The sequence below is a fragment of the Aricia agestis genome, chromosome 1, assembly GCF_905147365.1.
Source record: "Aricia agestis chromosome 1, ilAriAges1.1, whole genome shotgun sequence".
NCBI lineage: Eukaryota > Metazoa > Arthropoda > Insecta > Lepidoptera > Lycaenidae > Aricia > Aricia agestis.
In genome coordinates, this window is record NC_056406.1 from 20,581,662 (window position 1) to 20,607,647 (window position 25,986).

Genomic DNA, 25,986 nt, shown 5'->3' on the forward strand with positions numbered 1-25,986 from the left:
CATTTAAGCTTCAGGGGTCAAGCTTGAAGCGTGTGACCATTGTAACAATTTCTTAAAAGCAGATTTCAATGCTCCGCGCTGCATAAGTACGCAAAATAATAATGCCGCGTATGATTTGTGCACGTGAGCTTTTTTTTTTTTGAAAATCTAAATATTTAGGCTCATCATTGACCTCTAAATCAACAAAAACTAGTATATGATTATAAAATTCTTGAACTTCAGAATAACGAACTTCTGACCATTCGTTATTATGTTGAATATTTATTTAATATAGCCAAAACCCCCAAAAGAAGTTTTCGTAACGGACGTTTCTTTAAGTTTTGTTTCAATTTCAAAAACAAGATTCGGTTATAAAGAATTGCTAACGGTCGTTTCATTTTCATTTGATTTGCTATACAATTCCCGACTGATATTATCGTCGATGCAATTGCATGACCTTGAAAAATGTTCATTAACCTCTTGAGTTAATTTAGCTAAAGGGTGGTTATAGCGCTGTCTGTATTTGCTCCCCCCCTTTTTGTGGCGGCGGCGCCTCGATTTACGTTTGCTGTGTGAAGTAGAAGTCGATGACGAGCTCGAATCATTTGTTCAACTACTACTACTAGATGACCTTGCACGAGAACAAGGCCTTTTTTATTAACCACATTAGTGGGTAGTTTCAAATCTAACGTTAGCTGGTGTCACTACCGAATCATGAACAAATTCACATTCGTTATTCATTATTAATAGCTACCTTAACCTAGGAAAGAACACAAACACAAGAACTTAACTAGAAAATTAATATTTAAAAATTTAAATGTAGTATTTAAATTTATATTCGTTATTAAAATAACGATACGAACAATAAAATCGTTATTAATATGAAATGTTCATCTTTTCTAAAGAAAAAATGTATAAAAATATAACTTACGTGAATTACCAAAACCTTGAAAAACGGTAAAAACACAACACTGAAATTATTTCACTTTATACTCAAATTATATAACTGGGAGTTATACAGGAGGTATAATACGTAATGACTTCTGAGCACGACTGTGCGATGCGGAAAACAAATGCAAATGCCAATGATCATAGTCAAGCGGGAATTCTCCCTCTACCTGCTCGATGATGGCGCCAAGGTTGAAAGAGCTACCAACATTCAGGAAAGAAAAGGAGGTAAAATCTGCGGAAACGGAAGTGCCTATCTAAATTATTATACTTCAAATAACGGTCAAGTGTTTAATATGAAATATGTAGTTGAGAAAAAAAAATGTAACTCGGCAATTTTAGAGAAAATGGGCAAAGAATTGCTGTTAATTTCGGCAACTTGGAGCTGTAATTCATAAAAAGAAAACGACAGAAATAATCTATAGATAAAATTCTATCCAATTCGAGAAAAAAGAAAAAAAAAACAAATTGTGCCAAAAAACACGATTCAAAACAACCAAAATCTCACATTATATTACTCGCCGCAAGGCAGCCTTGATATAATGTGAGAAGAGAGCTGTAGCTCCAAGTTGCCGAAATTAACAGCAATTCTTTGCCCATTTTCTCTAAAATTTTGCCGAGTTACATATTTTTTTACTCAACTATTTCATATTAAAGTGGTAAAAAGTAATTCCAACATTGTATAGACGACTTTCTCAACAGTACATTGTATTTTTTTTTTCATACCGTTCAGACGTTAATACAATCCATAAACAGGTGATATTCTAAACCTTTTACAGCAATTATTATTTTTAACAAAAAATTAAAACCGACTTGCAAGGTAAAAACAATAATAATATGAACTAAAAAGTATTAAATAACTCTTACTCTATAATTGTGCATTTTTCAGAATTCCTCTAAATCTCAACTATTTCTGTACATATTACAGTTTTCATTACTTTGATGGCGGTACCAGCTAATTTTATCATGAGTTCAGTCAATGTCAGAATATCTGAAGCTTTTAGGACTGGTACCGACTTCAAAGTAATGAAGACTGTAGTATGTACAGAAATAGTTGAGATTTAGAGGAATTCTGAAAAATGCACAAATATAGAGTAAAAGTTAAGTATTTAATACTTTTTAGTTCATATTATTATTGTTTTTACCTTGGAAGTCGGTTTTAATTTTTTGTTAAAAATAATAATTTCACTCTTTTTAGTTACTTATATCTAAAGATAAGGCTTTATGCGTAAATAACCACTACGAATGTTAACTATTCACATTATGTTACTGTAAGCGAAATTGTGGTAAATGCTTGCACTTATCTAAGCGATGCTGCAATTTAAAAACTTTTATCTTTAAAGGTTCAGGAGTTCTGTTTAGTGCCTTTGGACCAAGAGACACCTTCGTATGAACTTTCTCTTATTCGTAACATATGTTTAAGTTACTAGAAACAACATTTTAACCACTATGAGTCTTTTGATTTTCAAGGATTTCCCTCGATTGCTCATAGATCCCATCATTAGCTCACCACTTTCGTAATTATTATACAAAATCAAGATTACATCCTATACAACAACACAAGAATTTTGAAAATCGGTCCACAAACAAATCGGTCCATAATCATCAAAAACGTCTGCTTCGATGGCAAACATCACGAAAAGCATCAATAATTGGGTCATAATGTGATGAACCATGGCATAATTATGATTTTGATGATGATGATCAAATAAATTGATGTGTTGGCTTATGCTTTCAGTTGTTTAAACGAAATCCCCGAACCTGTATCTATAAGGATTCTGTTGGGTACCTTCGGATCCAGGGTTTCAAGGAGTCCCCTCGATTCCTCCAGGATTCCATCATCAGATCACCACTTTTGTGAACATGGTACCAAATTCGAGTTAAACCCTATACAACACAAAAATAATTTTGAAAATAACAACACAAAATTAATTTTGAAAATCGGTTCACAAACGGCTGAGTTATCGTTGAACATACAAAAAAAAAAAGATACATACAGCCGAACGTATAACCTCCTCCTTTTTGGAAGTCGGTAAAAATCACAAAACTGTCGCGGGTTTGAGTGGGATTATTTAAAATACTTAAAAAAAAAAAAATCTAGCTCCAACATTAGATTAAAATTGAAATGATCTTACATGTTGTGCATTAAAACTTATAGAAAAACTGTATTTTAACTGTTAAATCACGTCTGTTAAATCAGCGAAATCGGCAAAATTCCGTATACGGACTTTCAAAATCTTTCAGAAAAACGTAAAATCACTAAGTATATGTTTTCATATTAAGAAGTCCTGTCGATTTCTCATGGATTGCATCATCAGATCACCACTTTTGTGATCAACTGATCATGTTACCAAATTCGGGCTACATCTTATACAACTACAAAAGAATTTTGGAAATCCGCCTACAAACGACGGAGTTGTCCGCGAACCAAAATAAAAAAAGTGAAATATATCCTTCTCCTTTTCGGAAGTCGGTTAAAAAGTAGCCTAATTTATGCCTTACTACATCAGCTATCTGCCAAAAAAGTCCCGTCAAAATCGCTCCAGCCATTTCAGAGATTAGCAGACAGACAGACAGACATACAGACAAAAATGTTGTTTTGGTGTATGTACTCTGTATACATTCATATGCATCTAGTAAAAAACGGTTCTTTCAATGTTACAAACAGACACTCCAATTTTATTTATATGTGTATAAAGTATAGATGTATCCATAGATGTATCTAATAGATAAAATATTTTTTTTAAAAACTTAATTTTTTTTTTGTTTATTATCATCTGACTCACCTGTTATAGGCAATTCAGCGACAAACAATTCCCATTTTGTAAAATTTGAAAAAATAATTTAGCTCATCGTACGTATAGGTATATCCTTATCAGAAATTTTATTTTATTTTGTCTGCTGTCTGCTAAGTTCAGGGTCATGGTAATAAAGATAATAATAATATTATGTTAATTACGAATTACGAAAATATCAGGTTTAGTTAAAAACTGATATTTTGAAATCATTTATTTCAATTAATTTTTAAATAAGTACTTAGATTACAGTAAATAAATATAATAAAAGGGAATTAATGGACACAGGCCTCATAAACACAAAATAATTCACAACAGATTAAAATGTCACTCATATAATTAATTATTATTTATTATTGTTAAATCTAAAGGTAATAAAATAACTTAGAAAGACACTCTCGACTCTACTGCTTCGAAATAATAACACTTTTCAATTCATGATAGGCTAAAATTATCACAAAAAAAACTAAAAATACTCCTTGTAAGGATAAACAAGAATTACGATTAATTGTGGTGCTCGAGTTGGTCCCTTGCTTTACGTAGTACGCTATGTGTTTTATGAATTTCTCTGCAAACGGCACGTTCTACACTTCGTTTTTTCATGTTGGCAGCGTTAAGTTGGGTCAATGTATCTGCAAGGGTAGCTTTTGTTCTGGCTAGCTTTTGCTTAAGATTTATGTTTTCTTCATAAAGAGAACCTGCAATTGACATAGTCAATTAGAGTACTGGGTACACCGTACAGACCTTATTTTATATATGTAAAATAAAAATAAAAGTCGTTCTAATTTTTATTGGACCGACTTGAAGTTTAGTTAGAAGAGTTAGGTAAGGTTAAAGAGTCCATTGAAATGTTACATTTGCTTTGCATTTATTAGAGGACACAATTTTACTTTTAGAATATGTTGGGGGGGTCACAAGAAGCTTAACCTCAAGTTTGTGGGGTTGTCACTCTTGTCCCCCGGCCGCCATCTTGTAAAAAGGGGTGACAACACTATTTTCGTGATACCTCGGAAACTATACGTCTTACAAAAAATTTTTGAGAACATAATTTGTTGCAAATTATTTTGTCTACAAAGATGTTCATATAACTTTATACCTTAAATTAAAAATTTAAAAAGTTATGAGCAAAAAGTGACAAAAATTTTGAAAAGGTTTATTATCACTCTTTAACTTTGTTTAATACATTTTATATAAAAATTACCTTAGACCAATCTCTTAGATGATCTTTTGAGAAAAAGATACCCCGTTCCCATGAAATTAATTGTATGCAGATACAAAGGAAACTGTGGAACCGTGTGTGGCTGCAGAAAATCAGGCCTGAAATGATTTATAGTATAGTAGGTATGTGCAGACTAGTATAGTAGGCATACTAAAATAGAGTTTGCAGATATTTATGTAGTGTAGTAAGCATTTTATGAGATCGGGGAGATTGGGGATCTTTTTCTCAAAAGATCAACTACAAGGTTGGTCTTAGGTAATTTTATTGTAAAATGTATTAAACAAAGTTAAAGAGTACTAATAAACCTTATAAAAAATATATCACTTTTTTGCTTATAACTTTTATTTTTTTTATTTAGGGTAAAAAGTTATATGAACATAAATATATTCCCTACAAATGTAGGGAAAATAATTTGCAACAAATTATGTTCTTAAAATTTTTTGTAAGACTTATAGTTTCCGAGGTACCACGAAAATAGTGTTGTGATAAGAGGGGCGACCCCACAAACTTGAGGTTAAGCTTCTATTGACCCCCCCCAATCTATTCCAAAAATAAAATTGCGTCCTCTAATAAATGCAATATTCGGTCCTAAAATTGTAACATTTCAATGGACTAAAACCAGAGTCGCGTATCACTTGATTCTAGTTATGATGGTTTATTTGTTTTGAAATAACACAAAATAAAACTTACGTGGTGATAAATTGATAACATCATTTTGTTCTAGACTTGATAATCTATCGCTATCTATTCCTTGATCTGGAGATGTCGGACGAACTTCTTCTAATTGTAAGCCATTATATATTTCGGGAATTTTGTGCTCAGCATCGTAACCGAATTTCTTTGTTGCTTCTATTTCTAGCTGTGCATTTGCATCTAAGGCCGCTGATAACTTCTCCCTGGTCAATTCTAATTCACGCTCTATTTGTAATCTATCATGCTGGGCTCGAGCTCGTTCTAAAGCTGCTTGTGAAGCTTGAACTGTTGCTTCATCCGCAGCTCTTCTTAAAGCGCGTTCAGTTTCCAAAAACGTCTCTTCTAAATCTTGTTTTTCCACACGCATCTTTTCAACCAATTCAGCATTATATGCTATTTGTTGTTCGTTGTCTTTTATAAGGGATTCTAAGTGCAGTAAATTATTTTGCATCGTTTCCATTTTCTTATTAGCGTCATATACTTTACTTCTTTCTGTTGCCAAAGCTTCTCTTAGGTCTTCTTTATCCGCTTTTAAATCAGATATTTCGTTCATAGCTAACTCAAGTTTATTTAGAGTTTCAGCTTTCTCTTCCTCTAGTTTATTATTCAACAGAGTTAACTCATTTATTTGATGCGTAAGGGCACTTTCACTGTACATCTTACTATCTTCAGAACGCGATCCATTCGAGACTCTGGACCGTCTAAATCGATATCGGTTGACATCAGAAATTGAATCCCTTTCAAACCCTATATGAGACAAACCGACCCGCGCCAGTGAAACATTTCGGTCTGGTTCAGACCAACATTCAGATTCTGAAATAGCATCTGCCTGTGGGTAATATCTGGATGCTTTCTTTGTCGAATGTCTGACATCATCGCTGCAATTAAGATGATGACCAAACATCATCGTTAAATCTTCCATCCTCATAGACTGCGATACATCGAAGTTACTTTCATCAACAGATAATTCATCGATCGCCATTGATTCATCTAATTGCAGTCCGACTGGTAAAGCTAAGCTTTGCTCCAGGATACTTTCAGCGAGCTTTTTCTTATCTTCACCCAGAACACATCTAAAAACTCCAGTATATTAATTATTGAGCTCATTTTAACAATTCGTGTTCTAATAAAATAAAACCACTTACTTGTGAGAAAGCAATTTGTCGAGGAAATACGTAACCCCTTGTAGTCGTCGGGTCAGTAGGTGATGAAGATTTCTGAAAGATAAAAAAATATTCGGATATGCATGTTGTGGTGAAAAATATAACAAACTTCATTCTCTAAAACTTAAAAAAAAGCATACCCAGCACTATCGTTGACGACATTTCCATCTACACTATTTTGCAGTTGGCGCACCTTATTTTCTAGGTCTTTAATATGTTCATCTTTACATTTTAGCATTTCTTCATACTTTTCTAGCTGAGTATCGCTTACTTGGGCATACGATAGCTCTTTATCCTACAAAATAGAAATAACATGAGTTTAATTTTTTAAAATGTACAGTACACCCAAATTAATAATGCGCATGCAAATCTTCGCTAATTGTCGTAATCACGAAACCACCCGAATCTATGAAACGTAATAGCCCCAAACTATGCACTTGCATTTTGCACCTTGTTCAAAGGAAATAGAAGTAAAGATTATCATAATATATCCGGTGGGTGTCCGCTGTCGCCGGTCCGTCAATAAGGAACGCGCGCGGCGTTACCATCGTCCAAGCGACGTCAGGCGCTTCTACGTCGCTGCAAAGTTTAAAACAGCGCTTGCAGCGACGTCTTCGGACGCTCGGGAAATACGACCGTTGCTGAAAATTTTCGAAAATTTCTATGCGCATTATTACTTTGGGAGCACTGTATCAACTTTTTTAAAATTTATATCAACATTACCAATTTTAGCTTCTTAATTTGTTTGTCTTGTTGTTCAATCTTCTTCGTGAAACTTTTTATCATCTGTAGCGCATTTCTATATTGCTTGCGTAACTTGGCTAATTGATCCTGAATTTTTTTTTTGTAAGTGCTTATTTCTAATAAACATTTTAAGAATCAAAAGCTCAAATCGAGTTCTGTGAAATTTCACTTACCACGTCATCGTTATTTATTGTTGCAGCTAGATATTCACTGCAACGAATTTTTTATGATCATTATTACAAATAGGCATTCTTTCCATAAATCAATGACATTATATTCTTAGGTATCGCACTCACCCTGCCGATTCAGATGGGCATGTTTCATCTCCAAGTTCATTTTTAACTGCGACCTGTAAATTATAATATGCTTGTTTTAATTTCACAGCAATACAACATATTTACAATACAACGTACCGTTCTTTCATGATTTGCAATATTACCTTAGCTACCTCCTCTCCTTTTTTGCTACTGACACTATTTGCAATGGAAACATCTGCGGCCTCCGTGGAAATTGAACCCTAGACATGTTAAATATTTTTTAAATATTGTTATCCAAAATTTGTAATTCTCAATTTATATTAAACAGGTAGATTTTTCAAATTGACGAAATTCAAAGTCGTCCGATTTATCTGATTTGTTCTCACATTATTATAATACTAGCTATTGATCGAGCTTTGCTCGGTATTCGATAAAACACGCATAAAATGTCATTTTTTAAAAATGATTCCTAGCTAGATCGATTTATCGCCCCCGAAACCCCTTATATACTAAATTTCATGAAAATCGTTAGAGCGGATCCCGAGATTCCAATTAGATATATACAAGAATTGCTCGTTTAAAGATATAAGATTATTATGTTTATTATTAAACTAGGCTATGGGTATTTCGCGCGAACCGTCCATTTTTCCGCAAAAAAGAAGCCTGTGTTATTCCTGTGGTCTACTCTTTATCTGTACTGAATATCATACAGATTGGTCCAGTAGTTCGTGAGATTAAGGCGTTCCAATAATGACTTTCCCCGTTTTATCTCATTTTTCTCTGATTCTTTGCACCTATTGGTCACAGCGTGTTGATATATAGCCTAAACCCTTCCTCGATAAATGGACTATCGAACACAAAAATATTTCTTCAATTCGAACGAGCTCTAATCTCAGATTGAATGCGCTAATCTCAGGAACGAGTTCCTGAGATTAGCGCATTCAATAAAAAAATTAGCTTTATAACATAAAAGTAATATCGAAATGTTACTGGTTACCTGGTTTTCTAAAACATCTATAGCTTCAGCGGCGGCGGCTAACAATTCTTGCTTATCTGTTAATTGTCTTCTTAATTCTTCTACTTCCACTTGGAGTCTTACGTTATGTTCCAACAGACCCTTACAAGTTAAATTAAAATTATTATTATTGAACGTGCGCAGTATGTTGATTACTTAATAGTTAATAATATGTCGAATGTCGATAATTGATTTTTAGACTTACTTGTACGGCCGGCGGTGCACCTGTACCGAGTTTTTCTTCCAGGAAGTATATTCTTAATTTTAGGTGAAAATTTTCTTTGCGTAAGCCATTCAATTGTTCTTCATATTGCTTTAAACTGACAACACTCGCGTTAGTAACATCTGTAATATAAGAAGGCGTTGAAATCTGCTATCGAGACGAATTTTGTATTCTTTAAATACAAGGACTATTAAATGTATTTTTTTATTGGAAAATGCCATAGATCAAGATAGATACCTACATACAAGATAGGTACATATGTGAATGTACTTCGCGTGCTATATCGCGTTCCCAAACGACGAGCAGTGCTCATCTTTCGAAAGTCGAATCGGACGCCGATCAGAATTTTAATTAAGAAATTTAAAAAAACCCCCGCCAAAAAACTTGTCCTCCGACACACCGTGACAACAATTATGGACTAAAATATCACTTTACATTTAGGAATTATTTAAACTTAAAGTCAGTAAAATATATTATTTCATTACTTTTTAAAGTTGTTTGGCGGGGGTTTTTTTTAAATTTCTTAATTTAATTTTATTTCATGCTTTTTACCGTTTTATAGGAAAAAGAGGGAAAGCACAAGTGTTAGAATCGCAGTTTAAGGCCGCAGATATAACCATCCCAATTTACATATACCATGTTTAAAAAAAAATGTAAACAAAGTAGACATCGAAAACTATGTGAAAGAAAAAACGGGCTTGAATGTTGTGATCGAGAAAAACAAGATGAAAGTAGCCAAAGATTATGACGGGTACAAAATATTTGTGCCTAAACATAAGCTCGATGTATTTATGCAGGAAGATTTCTGGCCGGAAGGTATATCATACCGCCGCTTTATCGACTTTAGGCACAGAAAGGCAAACACAATAAATAAATAACTTCTACATAGGTACACATGGCTCAAACAAGTAACATTGTAAGTTTCAATTGTAAAAATGTAGTGAGGTCAGTGAACTGCATAAAAAGATTATGTAAACAAGCGGATATCATCGCTCTCCAGGAGACCTGGCTTCTCCCACACGATATACCATACCTGGGAACTATCGACAGTGACTTTGCTTTCACTGGAAAGTCAGCTGTTGATACCTCGGCTGGCATTCTGCGAGGAAGACCATATGGAGGCGTGGCCATCCTGTGGAGAAAATCTAAGTTTCCGTGTGTGTCAATAGTGCAATGTAATAGTGTACGGCTTAGTGCAATAAAAATATTATTATCCGATCGATCACTCTTGTTGTTCTCTGTATATATGCCCACTGATGTGAGTGACAACCTTACGGAGTTTACTGAGTGCCTTAGTGAAATTTATGCTGTAATTGAGAGCAATGAGGTAGAATCAGTGTACATACTCGGTGACTTTAATGCCCACCCAGGTGAGTCATTTGCTACTGAACTATTAAACTTTTGTAGTGAACGATCGTGGTCGTGTGTAGACTTAGAGATAATGGCTAGTGATACATATTCGTTTATAAGTGAAGCTCACGGATGTAAGCGCTGGCTAGATCACTGTGTTGTAACAAATGCCGCGCGTCAAACAATAACAAGTGTGTCGATATTAAAAGATGTTTATTGGTCAGATCACTTACCTTTACTTGTTGAGTGTAACTTTAACTTAATCAAAGTCAAGACCAAACAGGTTTCAAATAGCTCGTTTAAAAAAATAGTATGGGGACAGAGAAATAAAAGACAAATAGAAAACTATTCTGCATTTTGTCATGATAAGTTAAAAGATTTTGATTTTCCTATAGAACTTAGGTCCTGTGCTGACTACAGATGTACCAAGGAATCTTGTAAAAAAGTGTTAGAGAATATGTATAACCGGTTAATTTCTATATTGTCTAATGCATCAATAAATAGTTATTGTAATAGTAACAAAAGGTGTAAATATGTAACTGGATGGAATAAACATGTCAGCGATGCTCACAGGAGGGCCAGACAATGCTTCTCGGAATGGTTATTACATGGAAAACCTAATAGTGGATATATATATACGAATATGATAGAATCGCGTAAATTATTCAAATCTAAACTAAAATGGTGTCAAAATAATGAAAAACAAATTAAAATGAATATAATTGCACAACACCATACCAATAAAAATTTTAAAAAGTTTTGGAAGTGTACTAAGAAATTCAACATTGGGTCTGGCCTTCCTGTGAGTATTGGTGACAGACACGATTCAAAAGAGATAGCAGAGTCCTTTAGCCGCTATTTTAAAATTGAATCGCCGCTGTCAACGGCCCCGCGGATGCCTGATGCTAAGTGTCAGTCAGGAAACACGAGTTTAAAGTTTACTGCTAAGCAAGTTGCATCTGTCATAAAATCTATGACCAGAGGAAAGTCCCCCGGACACGACGGTCTTAGCATCGAGCATCTGCAGCATGCCGGTGTTCATTTGCCGCGAGTACTCGCCATGTTTCTCTCCCTCTGTGTTAGTCATTGTTATCTGCCTAAAGATTTAATGTATACAGTAGTAGTGCCCATTGTTAAAGATAGAACTGCAGACGTGTCGGATATTTCTAATTACCGACCGATATCCCTGGCGACAATTGTAGCCAAAGTGCTGGATAGTTTGCTCGATAAGCATTTAAGCAACAACATAGAACTAAACGATGCGCAATTCGGGTTTAGACCTGGATTATCAACGGAAAGCGCGATATTATGCCTCAAGCAAACTGTCCAGTACTACACGTCTAGAAATACACCAGTGTTTGCTTGTTACCTAGACCTATCGAAAGCATTTGATATGGTGTCATACGATATACTGTGGCAGAAATTAAAGTCTGAAACCAGCCTGTCTGATGACGTCATATCAATACTCAAATATTGGTATATGAATCAATTAAATTATGTCCGATGGGCTGATGTGTGTTCGGAGCCTTATGGGTTGAAATGCGGGGTGAGGCAGGGGGGGATCAGCTCGCCTCGTATCTTCAACTTGTATGTAAACTCGCTTATTGAGGAGCTCAGCAGCACAGGTGTCGGGTGCCACATAGGTAATGCGTGCGTCAACAACATTAGCTACGCTGATGACATGGTGCTGCTGAGTCCCTCTATAGGCGGGCTGAGAAAGCTAGTACGTATTTGTGAAAGATATGTGGAGGCCCACGGACTTAGGTATAATGCTACGAAGAGTGAGTATATGGTTTTCAAGTCAGGTACGAAATGCTATGACACGAATATACCTATAAAACTATGTAACACTCCACTTAAAAGAGTTAGCAAATTTAAGTACCTAGGTCATTGGGTCACCGATACTCTTAGGGATGATCAAGACATGGAGCGTGAGAGAAGGGCATTGGCAGTCCGATGCAATATGCTGGCCCGCAGATTTACTCAGTGTAGCAGAGACGTTAAAGTTACTTTGTTTAAAGCGTACTGCCAATCTTTTTACACGTGTAGTCTGTGGTCCAGCCATACGCAGAGGTCATAAAATGCACTGAGAGTACAGTACAATAACGCATTCAGGGTGCTGATGGGGCTGCCGAGGTTTTGTAGTGCGTCGGGCATGCTGGCCGAGGCGCAAGTAGACGACTTTTATGCAATAATTAGGAAGCGTAGCGCCTCACTGATGGCGAGGCTTCGGGACAGCACCAACAGCATCCTGAGGGCGTTTGCGGACAGGTGGGACTCTGCACTGCTTGGGCACTGGATTAGACTTCATGCACCTGTAGCAAGATGCATGCTCGTCACATAATGTAGTGTCGAGCAATTAAGATTAAATAAAATTAACAACTAAATGCGTAAAAATGCCGTATTGAGCTGTAGAAATACAAATAGAAACGTTGGCCTAGATAATGGCCACGTTTCGTATCATCGGTACGTTACAGTAGGTAGGAAAAGTGGCACGTTCGTTTTCATACAAATAGAACGACATGCGGTATCTATCTTGATCTATGTCTGTGGAAAATGCAATTCGTAATATTTTAGTTCACTTAGAACTCTTACCATGTCCTTCGGCATTGGGAAGTGTTACTTCTTGTAGTTTTCGGGGACTGGTACTGAAAAAATAAAATACCCTATTAGGTTTATAGGCTGACAATTGACAAACATAACCAGACACTAACTTCTTATAGACCGGGAGATGGTGACACAAAATTCTTGGTCATTTGTACTAGTATGGCGGTTCTTCAGGGGTCTAATTACGTAAAGGCAAAAAGGAAAATGATAGTCATAGCGCTCGCACTGGCGGCCCAAACGCGTGGGCGTTAATCGAACACGTCGGATAAATAGCGAGTGTCGAACGATTTGTTCCACAAAAAGGCTTGTATTTTCTGATAGTCGAAAAATAAGAAGTAGGCGGTAGCGTAATGCCAGACTTCTCGGGTGTGACTTAGAGCCCGCCATACCGACTCGAATACATAAATTTAAATAAAGCAATTCAACCATTTGTACCAGGCAAATTTTTGCATAGCTAATCATCGTCGAGTAGCCATTCACGAAAATCACCTTGCCATACTTTTCCGACAGTTCCCAATGACCGCCATACAAGTGCAAAGGAGTGATTGGAAAGGAGGAAAATTTTGTCTTTGACTGACATAAAACTGAAGAGAATTGAGTGACCGTCTAATACCATTCGTCAGTCCATCAGTCACCATCAGTCAAACATAATCCATGATTGACGGAATTGACTGTCGCTTGCATGACGTGTAATGGATGCCTTAGCTCAAGTCCGACAGTCATCCGCCCCATGGTTACAATCTGTAATATTTTTTTTAGGTACAATTGCATCCAATTGACGAGAATACAATGATGCCATGAATCATGATGTAAAAAATGATTTTACGTACTTTATAGTCGTATTTTCAAAACGTGTCAAATAATAAGTATTTCAAGTATGGCAGCACTTTTCCCCCTACTAGAAGTATGGGCAAAATAATAACGGTCACATTTTGTCAAATACTTTCCAAAAATTAAAAAGGAATACTGGTACAAATCGTTTGGCGAAAAGAAAAAAAAACACGCCTTTGCAGTGGTATGGCGGCCATTGGGAACTGTCGGAAAAATATGGCAAGGTGATTTTCGTGAATGGCTACTCGACGATGATTAGCTATTCAAAATTAGCCTGGTACAAATGGTTGAATTGTTTTATTAAAATTAATGTATTCGCGTCGGCATGGCGGGCTGTAAGTCACACCCGAGAAGTATGGCATTACGCTACCGCCTACTTCTTTTTTCGTTCGTTTCGAACAAATCGTTTGACATTCGTTATTTATCCTACGCGTTCGATAAACGCCCACGCGTTTGGGTCGCCAGTGCGAGCGCTATGACCATCATTTTCCTTTTTGCCTTTACGTAATTAGACCCCTGTAGAACAGCCAGCCTGGTACAAATGACCAAGAATTTTGTGTCACCATCTCCCGGCCTATAAGGCCTCTAAGGGTAACGGGTAAAACCCAGAAAATCTTTATATAATTAATGCAATCCGCGTAATAAAATGCTATCTATTTATTTAGGTAAAAAATAAGACATCGTGGTTTTGAATATAATTATTATATGATTAGTATTTTATATAGGTAGGTATGTACTTTGAGAACTAGAATCATCCTCTGTCCTCAAAATCCTCATGCATTGTGGGTTCGATAGTGTCTCAAAGAAAAAATCCTTAGAATAACTTCTTAGAAAAATATCCACAGCCGAACGTATAACCTCTTCGTCTTTGGAAGTCGGTTAAAAAAATAAGGCAAGGGCCTAAAGGGCCATTGTCTATTCTGGAAATCTAGACATAATTTACGCGTAAAAAGATACATATTTTAAAGATTAATTTAATTATTTGTATCCTTAAAGTATCATAATACTAAATGCATGCATGTAAGTACATGGTATGGATAATGGAGGTCATTTCTTATCTAGTCTGGGGGCACGGGAGTGCCCCCGCCAAAATGAGCCAAGCGAAGCGCGCAAGGGCACTACCTACCTTTTCTCGAAACGTTTCGTCGTATTTTTGAACCCTCGTAACTTTGGTTTGGATTAAATGCCAGATAGTTGAAATTTTCAAGATATTATGACATGAGTATACTTAATAATTAAATGCGAAAAGTTTGAATATTGTTACTATTATACTTTTGATTTTACAGGTGTCCAAAAACCCACAATTTTGGCACTGACTCACCGATCATCAAAACTATTAGGGTACTTCCTGAAGTCTGAGAAAGCTGAAATTTGGTATGTAACATACTATTAGTACAGAAACAACAAAACATTATCAAACCCAACTTAACCTATCCCATCACCTTGATATAGAGGGGGGATCTAAAAACTCTACACATTAGGCAAAATCGGTGTCTTGGCCATTTTGTTATTCGTCATGCTATGGGCTTTAAACTTAATAAATTACTTTTCTGTTGTACTTACTAAATTTATATTTTAAAATGACCAGACCACCGATTTTGACTAATGTGTAGAGTTTTTAGATTCTTTTCGTACGGCTGACACATTATATTATTATCAAGTATTTTGCCGCGCTTTACTGTAAAATTAAGGTTTTTAGATTTAGGGCTGAGTATGTATAAAGGTTAGAAACTTGGCTCTACATGATATCTCACTTCTTTTTGACACCAAGAACTATAGTTCTCCTCTTGGCAACATTTTTACATGAAAATGTTTTTGGTGGGTTATTATTTTTTACTAATTACAACATAATATTAATTATAGCAATATTATATACGGTACCTAAAAGGCGCTGCGACATTATTAGAACTTAGTTTTGTACTGCTCATTCGCGGTAAAGTTGCCATATTCACAATAATATTATGAATATATTCTTATTTACACTGCACAATAACACAGATAAGTTCTCTACAGTCCACATCACTAGGAACAAAATCTATTTATACACTAGCCATTACTACTTCATCTTTAGTCTTTTCCAACATAACAACGACGTTAATTATTATTTAAAGGCATAATTATCATAACGTAATCATAATAATTATAAGGGTCTCAGAATACTATCACAATAGTAAATAAACAAAAAACCAGCCCATCTGAATGAACAATACGACACCACACGTGTTTTGACGATGCTGAACGCGCGATACTGTCATCTCCCTTCCGAATTTAGAACATTGGTCCTCGGGTTGATATCGGGACAAGCCGTGTCTCAGGGTGAGAGATAAAACATACTTCACTCAGGACAGAAAGAGACACAAACAATCAGCTAATGTGACACACTGCAGTGGGAGCAAAGATACGGATGCTGTTTATTATTCAACTACGTACAGAAATAGGCGCAATACGACGATCTGTAACATTTTCAAAATGCATACTTCCTGATATCTATACTAATATTATAAATGCGAAAGTATCTCTTTCTGTCTGTCTATCTCGCTTTCACGCCAAAACTACTGAACCGATTGCAATGAAATTTTGTACACAGTTATTCTAGAGTCTAAGAAAGGACATAGGCTACATTTTGATGTGGGAAAATATCTTATTTCCATGAAAATATCGATGAAAATTAATTCGCATTGCGCGTGGCCAGCGCTCATCCCGGGGGTCCTGGGTTCGAGTCCCGCAGGCGGAACAAAAAGTTTTCAATGTTCCTGGGTCTTGGATGTGTATTAAAATAATATTTCAAAAATCTTAAATATATTTTATGTATAATATTATATAAAATCCAGAAATATATCGATGCAATGAACATTTTAGATCTAATACGATTCAACAGATGGCGTTTTATTTTTTACTTCATTGTAACATAAAACTAATCATACTTATTAGTTATTATGTTTTTGTTTATAGTTTTTAATATGTTAGAATATTATGTTTAATAATATTATCACTTGGTATAATAATAATCAATATATCTTATCTTATAGAACTCCTACTGCATTTCTAAGGAGTTCGAGTGTACCGTGGCCTATATTCCATCCAGAAAATATATCAATGCAATCAACATTTTAATTCTAATATATGAAAACAGATGGCGCTTTATTTTTTACTTCATTATTGTAACAGAACTAATCATACCTACTTTATTATATATTATTGTTTTTATTCATAATTAGCTGTTGCCCGCGACTTCGTCCGCGTGGACTTTAGTTTATAGCGCGCGGTGTCAACAAAATTTGTGTCAAATTTAAAAACTTTTTAAAACCCTGGTAAGTGGTACCCCTCTTAGGGCCGCGCAGCGCGCTAAACCGGAATGGCAGCGCTGAAAGTGCTCGCCTCGCCGCTGCCATTCCGATGTAGCGCGGCCCTTAATTAATCAAAATACCCAAAAACAGCTGTGCAGTGTGCACATAATCTGTACTAATATTATAAATGCGAAAGTATCTCTGTCTGTCTGTCTGTCTGTCTCGCTTTCACGCCAAAACTAGCAAACCGATTGTAATGAAATTTTGTATACAGATAGTCTAAGGCCTGAGAAAGGACATAGGCTACTTTTTTACTGGAAAAAAGGGTTGTAAGGGTAGTAAATTTGTTCAAAAAATTCATAATAGATGGCGCCGTGCGTCTTCTACATCGCGCTGACGCTTGCTCAAAAGTCTTTCTATAAGAGGTGGTATCATCTTACATTTAAGTCTCGATTTTTTCGATTGTTATATCTATTCTACGGTATTAAATAACTCAGTACTTTATCTGTGCAGGCAGTGACGTAACCTTAAGACCAAATTTCACCAACGACTGTTAAAGTTAATGCTCGAATTAGTATCACGTTAGCTGTTTCGTTTTTCATATGAATGAAAGAGAAGACAGGACATTTTAACAAGCTGTTAACACTAACAGACGTTGGTGGCTAAACCTATCAATGTTAAATAGTTTATGGGTAAAGTTGTGTAATTGGGGGGCCAAATAAGCTTTAAAATTTGGCATAAAATATAAAGTTTAATATACAAAAATGAAGTACTTATTGTGTGCACACTGCACAGCTGTATTGATTTAAGGGTTTTTTTATAAAAGCTTTTGACACCAATTTTGTTGACATCGCGCGCTATAAACTGAAGTCCACGCGGACGAAGTCGCGGGCAACAGCAAGTAACTAATAAGTATTAGTTCTATGTTATCTTATATCCTTAAACGAGCAATAATTCTTGTATTATATAATTATAATTATTATAAGTATATATAATTGGAATCTCTGAATTGGCTTAAACGATTTTCATGAATTTTAGTATACTTATAGAGGGTTTCGGGGGCGATAAATCAATGTAGCTAGGAATCATTTTTACAAAATGTCATTTTATTCGTGTTTTATCGAATACCGAGCATAGCTCAGTCAAATAGCTAGTTATTTTTAAACAAGTAAAAAACAAATTTATATTGTGGATGTCACAATATGCATTTCTTTTACAGAACGTCGTACAAGCAAAATGTTCATAGCTTCCAAAGTTGTACTTAAAAGCTTTTACCCCATTAGTCTAAGCGATAAGTTGAGAATGGTGAAATATAGAGATAAGGGTCATAAATAGTGTTGCCAGGTGTCCCGATTTGCGCGGGACGTCCCGATTTTCAAGGGTCTGGGGCCGCGTCCCGATTTATACCTAATCGGGACGCCAAATGTCCCGATAAATCAAAAAGTGAAAAAGAAAATCATAAAAAAAAAATTAAGTAGGTAGGTGCGTAGTTTTTAATTTTTTACTCATCACATCACTATTTCAAATTCAAAATGGCATCAGCTTCACGTCACTTCGCATTGCATGAACGAGAGAGCGTAATGTAATGGATAAGAGTGAGATAGTTGAGACGTGTGTAATTGCATTGCGAACGTCACTCAATCAATCGGTCAATACTCAATTCGGTCGGTCGGTCGGTCATTCGGCAATCTGCATTCTTCCATTTCGTTCACGTTTTGAAGTGCTTTTGTGCCTTTTGTGTGTCTTTAGATTAGAATATTATAAAATAGTAAATAAAAAATTTGGACAACGATTAATTATAGGTATACGACTTTACGACTTTATTTTTTAATTTTCACTAGTACAGCAAGCAAGACTGACTACTTGTTTTAGAATAAAGACATATTTGATATAGACTAGCTGTTGCCCGCGACGCCCGCGACTTCGTCCGCGTGGACTGTTTATAGCGCGCGGTGTCAACAAAATTTGTGTCAAATTTAAAAACTTTTTAAAACCCTGGTAAGTGGTACCCCTCTTAGGGCCGCGCTACACCGGAATAGCAGCGCTGAAAGTGCTCGCCTCGCTGCTGCCATTCCGGTGTAGCGCGGCCCTTTATTAATCAAAATACCCAAAAACAGCTGTGCAGTGTGCACATAATCTATACTAATATTATAAATGCGAAAGTATCTCTGTCTGTCTGTCTGTCTGTCAGTCTCGCTTTCACGCCAGACGCCAAAACTACCGACCCGATTGTAATGCAATTTTGTATACAGATAGTCTAAAGCCTGAGAAAGGACATAGGATACTTTTTTACTGGAAAAGAGGGTTGTCAGGGGATGAAAATGCGTAAATTTGTTCAAATTAAGTTAGTTCCAAAAAATCCATAATAGATGGCGCCGTGCGTCTTCTACATCGCGCTGACGCTTGCTCAGAAGTCTTTCTATAAGAGGTGGTATCATCTTACATTTAAATTTCGATTTTTTTCGATTGTTATATCTATTCTACGGTATTATTTTAACTCAGTACTTTATCTGTGCAGTGACGTAACCTTAAACCTATCAATGATAAATAGTTTATGGGTAAAGTTGTGTAATTGGGGGGCTAAATAAGCTTTAAAATGTGGCATAAAATATAAAGTTTAATATAAAAAAATGAAATACTTATTGTGTGCACACTGCACAGCTGTATTGATTTACGGGGTACCAGGGTTTTTTTATAAAAGCTTTTGACACCAATTTTGTTGACATCGCGCTTTATAAACTGAAGTCCACGCGGACGAAGTTGCGAGCAACAGCAAGTAACTAATAAGTATTAGTTCTATGTTACAATGAAGTAAAAAATAAAACGCCATCTGTTGAATCGTATTAGAACTAAAATGTTCATTGCATCGATATATTTCTGGATTTTTTATAATATTATACATAAAATATATTTAAGTATAAAATAAAACACCATCTGTTTTCATATATTAGAATTAAAATGTTGATTGCATTGATATATTTTCTGGATGGAATATAGGCCAACACGGTACACTTGAACTCCTTTATTTTAGAGCGCCTTCTGTTGTCAACTTGTCACATATATTAGAAATGCAGTAGGAGATCTATAAGATAATATAGATTGATTATTATTATACCAAGTGATAATATTATTACTTAAACATAATATTCTAACGTATTAAAAACTATAAACAAAAACATAATAACTAATAAGTATGATTAGTTTTATGTTACAATGAAGTAAAAAATAAAACGCCATCTGTTGAATCGTATTAGAACTAAAATGTTCATTGCATCGATATATTTCTGGATTTTTTATAATATTATACATAAAATATATTTAAGATTTTTTAAATTTTATTTTAATACACATCCAAGACCCAGGAACATTGAAAACTTTTTGTTCCGCCTGCGGGACTCGAACCCAGGACCCCCGGGATAAGCGCTGGCCACGCGCAATGCGAATTCATTTTCATCGATATTTTCATGGAAATAAGATATTTTCCCACATCAAAATGTAGCCTATGTCCTTTCTCAGACTCTAGAATAACTGTGTACAACATATCATTGCAATCGGTTCAGTAGTTTTGGCGTGAAAGCGAGACAGACAGACAGACAGACAGACAGAGATACTTTCGCATTTATAATATTAGTATGATAATATAAAACTAAACTTGCACTATTAATATAGAATGCAATAAATTAAACCCTAATTTAAAAACACCATGTCCAACAAAGTATTAATTTTTTTTTTACTTTTATGGCGTGATCTTGTTAAGTATGTTTATATCAAGGGCTCCACGAAGTGAAAATTTTTTACAAAAATTATTTAAACATTTTTTTAAAGTACAATGAGGACGGAAGTTCGAAAAAGTTTCGTTAGTTAACATTTGTCTAATTTGTTGAAAAATTAACTTTAAGTTAAATTTCCAACGGGAGCAAACTCTTTGAAGTGTTCGGAATACACCATAAGTTTTTGAAATTTTTAAATTAATATTTAATACCTTTAAAAAAATTATCAGTGTCACGTGCTCGGTTTTGAAGCCGCGCGCGCTACCTAAGAATGCCGCGCGGAGGCTTATTTTCAGCGTTAAATTAGAATTATAAATAATAGAGACAGAATTCCGGGAGTTGGGATTTTTTAATGGAAATTTCCTCTTCTTTAAGAATCTTTTTTTTAAATTTCTTAAATGTTAATAGTTACGGAGTTTTTAACAAAAAACATAATTTTTTTTTTCAACCTAATTTGCTTATAACTTTTGCCATTTTTGTGTGCTAATACACGCTTGACGCTTCCGATACATTTTTCTAGACGTCTTCCCGAATCTAATGAGCTATCGCACGTATTTTATGACCCTTATCTCTATATTTCGCCATTCTTAACTTATCGCTTAGACTACATACCCGCGGCCCTAACGAACGCGGGGAAAACCAAGTCTTACGTTAAACCTTTGATTATATACTTGAAACCTAGGAAACACTGTACTTTTTATTCGGAGTCTAATTTAGGTCGTAATTTATGCTCTGGATTTGATCTATATATAATATCTGCTAGTTATAGTACGGGAGCCCGAGAACATTTTTTTTTTAAAAACAAGCAATTTTTTTGTGAGTAGCTTCATTTTGATATTAAGACGAACAACATTTTTAATTGCGAAAAATCTCGAAAGTGGTAAACAGAGATAGAAAGGATTTCATACTTTGAATTATCGATGGTCCTAAAATATGGACTAATTTTATTTGTAAAACAATGTTACTCTTATTATATATATAATATAACTAATAACTAGACATCGGATTATGTACATGCATTTGCATACTTGCATATGCAAATGCATATTCTCAGTCAATAACAACACAACTGCCATAGATACCAATTACTGCTACAGTAATTACTGTATAATTACTGTCTACAGTAAAAATTTGATAAAGTACTGGTCCGAGTAATAATCCTTGTGGTACTCCTGTTTTTGCTTACATGTCGAAGATAGTTTTCTATATAGCTGTGGGCATTTTTAAAGAATTTTACATCTTTAGACAACTTAAGAAAGAAGAAGCAATGAAGTAAACAACCTTTTCAGTTTAAGAGGAGTCTCTTTTTCCACACTTTGTCAATGATTGGCTGATGTAAAGGAGTAAAGTAGGGCTATTTTTATTAGTATTCTGTTTATGTGTTGCCACTTGCCTGAATCGCAATCAGATGGGATAAAATATGTGGTAAGTATGCAAACATACAGTGTTCCATGTATTTGGGCAATATAATATATTACTAGCTGTTGCCCGCGACTTCGTCCGCGTGGACTTTAGTTTATAGTTGTTCCCGTACATTGATTGAGTCGTTTACGCGCAAACCAGAAAAGTATACTTTGTGGGAACCGCACATTTTTCAGGGACAAAAAACCTTCCTTGTCCCAGATTCAAATTAGTATCTCCAATCTCTATAAGTACCAAATTTCATCAAAATAGATTAAATAGTTTAGGCGATAATCATAAGTTTATTGTGCGGGAACTGTACATTTTCCGGGACAAAATTAGTATTCCTTGTCCTTTCCCGAGACTCAAAATATCTCCATACCAAATTCCATCAAAATAGATTGAATAGCTTACGCGCAAATCATAAAAGTATATTGTGCAGTAACCGTATATTTTTCGGGGACAAAATGTATCCTATGTTCTTTTTCGGGACTCAAAGTCTCTTCATACCAAATTTCAGCAAAATGGGTCCAGCCGTTTACGCGTGATGTCGTGACCTCGCGAAATATAACGTTCCGCGCAGCTTCGCCCGCGTAAATTAGATATTTCACAGACAAATTAGTCCACAAAAAATAGCCTATGATCTTTCACGTTGTCACTTCTTATCTGTGCCAAATAACAGAAAAATTGCTCCAGTAGTTCGTGAGATAAGTCCTTTCAAATAATTTCCCCCGTTTTTTTCCACATTTTCCTCTACTTCTTCGCCCCTATTAGTCTTAGCGTAATAAAATATAGCCTATAGTCTTCCTCGATAAATGGGCTATTTAACATTGAAAGAATTTTTCAAATCGAACCAGTAGTTTCTGAGATTAGCGCGTTCAAATAAGCCCTTTCAAATAATTTCCCCCATTTTTTCCACATTTTCCTCTATTTCTTCGCTCCCATTAGTCTTAGGGTGATAAAATATAGCCTATAGCTTTTCTCGATAAATGTGCTACTGAAATAATTTTGCAAATCGGACCAGTAGTTCCTGAGATTAGCGCGTTCAAATAAGCCATTTCAAATAATTTCTTCCGTTTTTTCCACACTTTCGTCTATTTCTTCGCTCCTATTAGTATTAGCGTGATAAAATATAGCCTATAGCCTTCCTCGATAAATGGGCTATCTAACACTGAAAGAATTTTTTAAAAATCGAACCAGTAGTTCCTGAGATTAGCGCGTTCAAACAAACAAACAAACTCTTCCCAATTATAATATTAGTATAGATGACCAAAAAAAGTTGATTTACAGGCTGTTTTTTTATAAATACAAAATTAAAGTTTAAACAGTAAAACAATTTTGTATCAATCATCCAATTTTAGTTATTTGTGAATTGTGCCTTAAATATTACATAATAAATACATATTATATGGCATAAAAAGTAAAGTTTGTGAATTTGTAAGGAATGAATCTCAACAAATTTTAAAAAAAGTTCTTTTGGTGTAAGACACACTCATTGAAACTAAGGGCATGTTTCACCACTTCCTGAAAACATGTTTTTTTATGCCAGAACTTTCATATGGGATTAAAGTTTATGATACGTCAGTCTGGCCCCGTGCTAAGTACCTGAAGGACTTGTGTTACAGGTACAAGACAACGGAAATATATTTAATACTTTTATACTATGTAACATAATATATTTTAAGATTTGTATTATATCATACACATATTTAATACACATCCAGACCCGGGAACTTTGAAAACTTTTTGTTCCGTCAGCGGAATTCGAACCCACAACTCGCCAGCAACACGGCTTGAGCTGCCACACACTCAACCAATTGAGCCACATAAAGTTTGTATGCCAGGAACACTATTTCATCCTTGTGCAGACTCAGAGAAAAGTCACAATAATACTATTATAAATTTTAATGTTTACATAAAATTATAGAAAATATAGGGAATAGTTGTAACTAGGGAGTGTAGTAGTACTTGTAGTTAGGGCACCATCCACGGTTTTGTTACACGTAGTAGGCTCAGACCAAATACAGGTCAGTTAACCAAAGCTGGCACCATCAACACATTAACACATTGCGCTTGTGTTGTCTGTGAATAAGCGTGCATCCTAAAAAGTCTGCCCGTCTCCATCGCGCACGGGCTATCTTATGAGCGTGAAGGGGACAGTTATTTTTTTTCTTTTGCTACTGTTTATAAAATACAGCGTGAGGTTACAAGTCAGTCATGTGTGATCGGCGAGCGGCCAGCGTTAGAAACTGTACGATAATTATTGTATACATACAATAATTTAGTGCCAACATCACCCAATGTACGATAGCATATTATTATCATACGCAGATTGTTCTATTATTTTTATCATGATGCAAACATATTATATATTTTAAAGCATAGTGTATAGTGAAATTGCTTAATTGTGAGTACTGTGAACGTGCCAGCTTTAGTTAATTGACCCATAAAAGTGGTGGGTACATGGAATATGTACCTAATCCCAGTTCTGACTATGACTTTAAAAGTAGAAAGTATCTGGTATTAAAGCCATTTAACCAGATACAGTAAGTACCAATAATATTACAAAGAAGATAAAAAATACTAATAGCTATTTTGACTATCTTTTTTTGGCAGGATAGTAGGAACTTAGGGAGTAGAAGTAGGACTATGAGTTACCGGCTATTCGACACAGAAGACAACAAAGTATAAGTTTCATAATTTTTTTAACTAATAGCTTCAGATAGCTTCATAGTTCATTGTTACTTACACAGTCGTGATTTCCGCAGGATCGGCAGACATTGTTGAGTTTATATACACGACCAACACTATATTATTTAATTAGTTCCTGAAATTTGCTTAATAGTTAAAAGTAGCATAGAAGTATGCTAATTAACAGGCAGCAGCTGATGTGACTTGTAAAATGTAAAATTAATGTAAAACAACCACAATGATGTTTGTACTTAGATTTAAATTTTAAAATCCACCAACAGACAAAAGCACAAGATTGCAACTTTCCAATAATATACACGGTACGGTAACATAAGAATTTTAAACCTCCAAAATAAAGAAGACCAGCCAAGTACCCAGTTATTGTATGAAATGCTTACTTTTAAATTTGGTAGGATAATAATAGTTAATAACTCCGTCGCAAAATAAGAGATGGCGCTTGTAAAGCTTTTGCATCAGATTTTATCATAAATTGTACTAGATGTCACTACTGAGTTATTTGTAACTAAAATACATATGTAAATATAAAAAATTTGAGAATCTTTTATGAAAATAGTATTTTAAAATAAAATATTTTCAATAAAAGGTACTGTGTTGTATTTTTGTAACATAACAGCTATAATATTATTTTTCCTTCTGGTAACATCGATAAAAAATATCCCAACAAAGATGTCAAAGTCAATCAAGCTTTTTGCTTTCGAGTGTGGTGCTAAAGAAGCATGTAAAACAGTGTGCTCTACAATTTGTCGAGTTAGGCTCGGACATTGTTGCTCGCCTGTCTTTTTAGCAAAAATTAGGATGAGGGATAGTTCCCTTTGTGAGTGTGGGCTAGACGAAGGTACCTTGGATCATATATTTTTCTCTTGTCCTAATAACCATTGTTCCCTATATGATCTTCTCCCCGCAACCATTCCCCGTCCTATCAATTTTTAATCTGTGTTATGTTTTGTAAATACGTCATTTATTAAAGTGTTATGTACATTTATTGATACTTG

At 35.0% G+C, this 25,986-nt stretch overlaps 1 protein-coding gene across 2 annotated transcripts; it reads right to left on the reverse strand.

Moving 5' to 3' along the window:
* Positions 1-3,987: 3,987 nt before the first annotated feature.
* On the reverse strand, positions 3,988-25,233 carry LOC121739815 (centrosomin). Of its 2 annotated transcripts, none has more exons than XM_042132405.1 (12): positions 25,032-25,233; positions 12,982-13,034; positions 9,019-9,158; positions 8,796-8,915; positions 7,981-8,058; positions 7,838-7,890; positions 7,715-7,751; positions 7,521-7,628; positions 6,938-7,092; positions 6,780-6,851; positions 5,632-6,707; positions 3,988-4,420 (listed from the first exon to the last, which is right to left on the reverse strand). In XM_042132405.1, the coding sequence occupies exons 1-12, from the start codon at positions 25,061-25,063 to the stop codon at positions 4,227-4,229; spliced, it is 2,118 nt and encodes a 705-aa protein (XP_041988339.1). In that variant the 5' UTR covers positions 25,064-25,233; the 3' UTR covers positions 3,988-4,226. The 2 variants fall into 2 exon arrangements, with proteins under 2 accessions (XP_041988339.1, XP_041988331.1); XM_042132397.1 differs by lacking the exon at positions 25,032-25,233 and adding an exon at positions 15,706-16,082.
* Between the last annotated feature and the right edge of the window lie 753 nt (positions 25,234-25,986).